The 5,821-nt window shown below is 40.5% G+C and overlaps 1 protein-coding gene across 1 annotated transcript; it reads right to left on the reverse strand.

The window, feature by feature from the left end:
* Positions 1 to 865: 865 nt before the first annotated feature.
* Positions 866 to 5,075, reverse strand: CTLA4 (cytotoxic T-lymphocyte associated protein 4). Its single transcript, XM_066322663.1, has 4 exons — positions 4,862 to 5,075; positions 3,326 to 3,676; positions 2,752 to 2,861; positions 866 to 1,831 (listed from the first exon to the last, which is right to left on the reverse strand). Exons 1-4 carry the CDS (start codon positions 4,917 to 4,919, stop codon positions 1,727 to 1,729), a joined length of 624 nt encoding a protein of 207 aa, XP_066178760.1. The 5' UTR covers positions 4,920 to 5,075; the 3' UTR covers positions 866 to 1,726.
* Between the last annotated feature and the right edge of the window lie 746 nt (positions 5,076 to 5,821).

Here is a 5,821-nt window from a genome sequence, read left to right on the forward strand (position 1 = left end):
ACACCAGGTAGTGAAAAATTAGGGAAAAATACCAGACTAAAGTCAGAATACTAAAACACCTTCAAAAAAAGGATGTCATCAGATGCTACTTTTACTTAATGCAGCACACTTGTATATCAACACTGAGAGATGAGTTAGCACCTGAAAGCATTGGCAAATTGAGAATGTGAATGTGTCTTTGCACATTCCAGTTGGAAGTGGTGCCAGGTGAATGGGCAAGAGGGGGAAAGCAGTCTAAAAGAGCTATGAGATTTGGTGTTCTGGGAGCTGCTGCCACTTCAAGAACATGGAATAAAGGGCTTTGGGTTTTGCCTGCACAGCTGTGCAGCCAAGAAAATGGATTCAGAGGCACATGCTGCCAGGGTTTTGGGTTGCAAGGTGAAATTTTGATAGCAAAGAATCAAATTAATAGACAGTAGCTGAGAATTCTGAAATTGTTTTAAGCTCCAGCAGCTCTGTGTGTTGACTGGCATTTAGTGAGTTAGAGTGTCAGAGTGATGCAAAGAAAACAGGATTTGAAACTAGGACAAGTTTTTTGTTTAAACATGTATAAGAGATGCTGTCAAAGGCATCACAGCTACCTTCTGCAAGTGAGTAATTCTGCTGGAAGTGAAAACTTGATTGGTAGTGTCTCTGAAGCACATCACAACAGCTGTAACTAGACTAATAGAAGAACTAACAGATTGTAATGGTGGCTGGCTGAGGAGGAGAGCTGAGAACGGAAGTGTTGGCATGAGCGCCCAGGTTGTCTCTGAAGGGCAAAACACAAGGTCGGAGAGGAAAGGTTCATGTTGTCTTCACTGCTTTCTAACATGTAGCCACTTCCTGTTTCTTCTGAGAACAGTGAACAAGAAATGAACTTGAATTTGGGCAAAACTTCAAGGTTTTTATTGAATGGTACATAACTAATGAACAAGATTATACACTGTCAGTATTTTCATGGAAAATAGACTTCATTAAACACAGCAACATGCCTCTGCCTTTTGGATAGATGCTAATTTAGCATTTGTAAAACACAAGGCCCCAGCAGAGCTGGAGCATTCAACAAGCACAGTCTAAGAAGGCTCCTGCTGGAGTCTTTTCTCTAACCAAACTGTCAGCACTGACTCAGAGACCATCGGTCAGCTCCATCACAGCACTTCTGTGACACAATGCCACTCAAGGGAGCTAACATCAGATTTCTAGAGCAGCAGTGTCATCAGTGCCAGCCTATGGGGAGGCCTCTGTGGAAGTGCAGAGCACTAATGCTAGAAATGGAACCAATAAATATCAATGCAGGGGAAAAAAGTCAGCATTCCTTTGTACATTAGTGTGCTCTCCTACCTCTGCCCCCCAGACTTGTGGATCAGCTATGCAATGACACACAAGCCTCTGTCATTATAGAGTTTGGATATCAGTTGATCAGGAGGCATGATGAAATTTGACAGTAAGATGCTCAATTGCAACAGCAATAGCTCTTAATGCTACACACATATATATATTACATATTGGTACAATACATCTCAAAAAAGTCAACGGCCCAATGCAGCCATTTTTATGTGACAGGATTAATCTTCAAATATGAATACATATACTATTTATTCTCCTCCAAACCATAGAAGTTACAAAGATTATTTTTTCACCTTCCTGTACACCTTTTGCAAAAAGACAGTTAATTTATTTCTTTAACTGAAATGAATTAGCAGACTCTCCATCCCAGCTAGGAAATGGTTTCTCTTCTTCCTTGTTAGCTAACATTAACAGTGATGTGGAATGGAATCACTTTTTTCTCTAGCTTTTCGGAAGGCATTTTCACATAGACTCCAGTAGTGAGACATCGTCTTCTCTTTATCTGTAACATATGGGAAGAAAGTAAAATAAACAAGCAATCATATAATCATTGACCAGCACATTTTAGAGTAACTGATAGATCTTCTTCCTTTACTGAGTAGAATGTATTCTAGACACCTTTCTCTGCCCCTTTATAGAAGATCTGCTAAGATCGTTTGAGGGACAATCAGGTTGTACAGGGGCTATTTATATAAAGAAGTCCTGCAATTCATTTAGCCCTTTGAAGGTGCTCTTGCTTCAGAGTTCAGTGTTGGTTCAAAGCTAGGAGTGTTCACAGCTGACAGCTTCATTTACCTTCTAGGGACAAGGACTGATTGAAAAATATGGGACAGAAACATTGTTTGGTTTCAAGCTCAGGTTCATTTCTAACAGACTGTGGGTGCTGCAGACCCCTGTGGAAAAAGGCAACCCAGACTTACATTTTGTATGCTTTTCTGGAGACATTTCTAGCTCTGAAACTAAAAATGCTTAAAGTTACGCTTCCCCATCCAAGGAGAAGGCTGTTTAAATTTGCTTTGCAGAGGTAAATTATGAGAAAAGGAAAACAAAAATCAAATTCTGGGATTTTGTGACAATCATTTGTGAAATGAGAGTACACATGAAGACTCTTGCCTTCAATCCCAGAAGCATACAGGACTTTGCCTGGTTTTAAGCATCCAGCCCTAAGCCAAGGCTCAGACCAGCTGATGGAAGCTGACTGCTTTCTAGTATGCTGGCAACACAAATGACCCATAAATAAATATGAGTGGCAGCTCCAGCAAGTTCTCTTATTTTGCATTATTGTAATAACATGCACTAGTAAAATGGAGCATCCCACTGGGTTTGTTCTCGGTGTTCTTCCCTGTTCTTATTTCTTTCTCCTTGTCCTCATCGTGCAAAGGGGTATTATTAGCAGAAGAGGGCTGAGTTGATGGGACTTACCGCTTTGCCCACAAGAATGGCTGAGATGATAATACTGTAAAGAAAAAATCCTGAGGCAGTAGCTCCTAATACCCAGAGATATATGGCAGTGTCTGGACAAGGTTCTGGATCTAAAACAAATGATATCACACAAGTCATGTCATACATGAGCCTCATAAGGAAGGCTCTAGAGTCAGTAAGTCAGCCTCTACACTGGTTTTGTCTATCATGTGCTATCCCAGGATACCACCAGGACTGAGCTCTGAGTTGCTGCCTACTCCACCTCCAATGAAGAGTCTTTATCTGTTGAAGAGCTCACACCTTACTCTGTTTCTTTTGCACTTCTGTATCTAACTGCCTAGACCTACGTGTACACTGCATGGTGTTGCTTATGCTATCCTTCCATGGCTAAGGCTATGCTTGCTTTGGGTGTGTGCAGGGAGACCTGAAAGAAATAAGAGCTAATCAAGATTTTCAGTGCTGAAACCAGTATTCACCCTTACTTCTCACAAACAGAACCCTGGAGACTTTTGAGATGTAATAGCAACTCCCTTAACTTGGAAATATCACAGTACTGTAAATGTGCTTGCCTTACCAATGACATAGAGATGTGTCCCGTTTCCCTTGTTCATAAAATAGGGTGGGGGGTACATCCGCTCCATCTTGCAAATATAAAGCCCAGTGTCATTTGCTTGCAGGCCAGACAGGGTGAGGGTCACATTGTTTTGGCTAGGGGTGACATGGCACTGAATGACCTCTTCCACAAAGAATGGTTTAAAGTCCATGGTGTATGATGAGGCACAGATTTCTGTGACCTGGTCACCAGTCTGTTTAAGCAAAGTCACTCGAATTTCCTTTGCATTCCCGATGTTCCTGTATTTACACACCAAGCTGGCGACTCCTTGCCTGTTGGCCAGCACCATTGCTGGCTGAGTCACTTCCATTACTGTAAGGAAGTAAAGAGTGTGATGGTAAGTGAACTGTCAAGAAAGGATCTGTAGTCATTTACTTCAAACCTGCACAGTAGGAAGGGAGGCCTGCCACCTCCTATTATCCATGGGTGATTTCTAGAAATGCTGCTTTCAAAGAAAGAACTCTAAGACCACAATTCAAGTTAGCAGTGCATAAATATTCTTTAAAAAGCTCAAGAAATGCTTTAATTACTAAAAATGATATTATAAATCTCAGGAATTACTTGTTGCTCAAACAGTAGGTTATTTGGCCCACTTAGTCAAGCAATAAATGACCTCCATGTTTCAGTTTCCCTCAACACAAACTTTTTAGTATACATAAGAAACCAAAAAATAGACTATAGATCGTAAGGCTGAAATTTGAAATTTAAAATCAGGCTTTTAAACCACAATCTCTGCCTAGTAGAAATAAACATATTTACATTTAGGACCAAAAAGTTGACATCCTGCATGGAACATGAAACACAACTATTTAGGTAACAGTAAAACTGAACAGAAAATCTGTTTGCATACTTTTGTTTCTGATCTTTTTTCTCCTTATTTTTAACTAGCTACTCCCAAGCCACAGTATAGCAACAATACATACCCTAAGCCAATATAGCAGCACACAGCAAAGCCTGATAAACAGACTGCAAAAAAAAAAAATCCTAAGGGGAAATTACTGTACCATGTACAACCTCACTGACAGCTTTTTGCAAACTTCTGTATTCTATCCTGACACATGATGGGATGGCACGCTCTTTTGCTTTAGTAAGCAGTGAAGGCTCAGCATTATTTTTTCAATCTCATTTTATATCAGTTAATTTTGGGACAGGGTTTATCTTCTCAGTTCTGCAAAGCAAGAATTCCAGATGAAATGTAGATTTTCTCCATACATTCAAACCTCTATACCCATGTTATCATCTGCCACAACTTCACTTGCAGGGCCTGTTTTTTCAAGATCTTTTCTTCCTTCTTGAGCTACTCTGAATGTTGCCCAGTGTCCCTGAAGATAGTACTCCTCTAAAGCCTGTGTTAAAGCCTTACAGTGCTCCAAGACCTTGCTCCCATCAGTCCTATGTCATCTTCCTCTCCTTGTTTAAGAAGTCCGTGTCCTGCAAGGGCATGAAACTGAAAACAAGTCAACACCCCCAGATAGCTTGCCTCCTTCATCTACCCACCTTCAGCAATGGCAGTGGCTGTGCAGAGAAAGCCCACGGTGACCAATATTGAGAGCATTCCTGTGCTGGGACAGATGCTGAAGGGGCTGAAGGTGTCTGATGACTTCAGACTTTAAGACAAACTGGAACTCTCAGGAGTGGAAAAAAGGTGGCACCCTTCAGGATAGTGAATCTTCGAAATGTTTGAACCCACACAGAGCCAGTGTGTATATATAGCTTTGATCCCAGATGCTGTACCTGAAAGTAGTATGAAGCTTTGTTTTGATTTTACAAGAAAGGAAGCAGTGGGTTTGATTAGTACGTACGCAGTTAACCTTAAACAGCATGAACAAAAACAACTATTCAGCACATGGAAAATATATATTCAATCTGAAACTGCCATCTTCTTCTTTAAGAGTTGTGGGAGGAAAGGTAATCATCATTAGAGCAGTTCAGGCCCTTTGGTGGTGCCAGCTTGCAGAATCATAGCACTTAATATTTTAGCAATCATCAGTTATTTCCTACCAGGGCAACATGCAGAGAACTGTACTTCTGCCTAATGTGGTGAAGTACAAGCTAGCTTTTTTATTGAGGACTTGCCTCCACCCCCAATTTCTTTGCTTGCTTTAATGTTGGTGCTTTTGATGTTTAAAAATTGCTACCCCCTTCAAAATACTGAAAGTTTTTTGCAATTACTTCATATTTTTGTATCAGTAATGTGACTTGAATCAGAACTCAGCCTCTTTAAGCTTTCCTGTTTCCAACAAAAAATTATCTAGATTTGTAGCTAGTGACTTTCACATCTGTACAGAACTTTGCTACCTACAGACTTTGCTACCTAACTACCTTGACATCAACAGATGAAAAACACTGCAGGGGCTTTGATTATTGCTATCTCTGCTTAGAGCACCTGCATTATTTGAAATCTCAGAGAAACAGTTTTTGCTCATGGACCTTTTAAAAGTCATGTAAGCCATGAAA

The sequence above is a fragment of the Sylvia atricapilla genome, chromosome 7 (genome assembly GCF_009819655.1).
Source record: "Sylvia atricapilla isolate bSylAtr1 chromosome 7, bSylAtr1.pri, whole genome shotgun sequence".
Taxonomy (NCBI): domain Eukaryota; kingdom Metazoa; phylum Chordata; class Aves; order Passeriformes; family Sylviidae; genus Sylvia; species Sylvia atricapilla.

What these genes read in the sequence shown, in the direction of transcription:
- CTLA4 (XM_066322663.1), bottom strand. Translation starts at nt 4,919, where the DNA reads ATGCTCTCAATATTGGTCACCGTGGGCTTTCTCTGCACAGCCACTGCC. An exon ending in AGCCACTGCCATTGCTGAAG is followed by an intron (nt 3,677 to 4,861) that starts GTGGGTAGATGA and finishes ACTTCCTTACAG; the next exon opens with TAATGGAAGTGACTCAGCCA. An exon ending in GACACATCTCTATGTCATTG is followed by an intron (nt 2,862 to 3,325) that starts GTAAGGCAAGCA and finishes CATTTGTTTTAG; the next exon opens with ATCCAGAACCTTGTCCAGAC.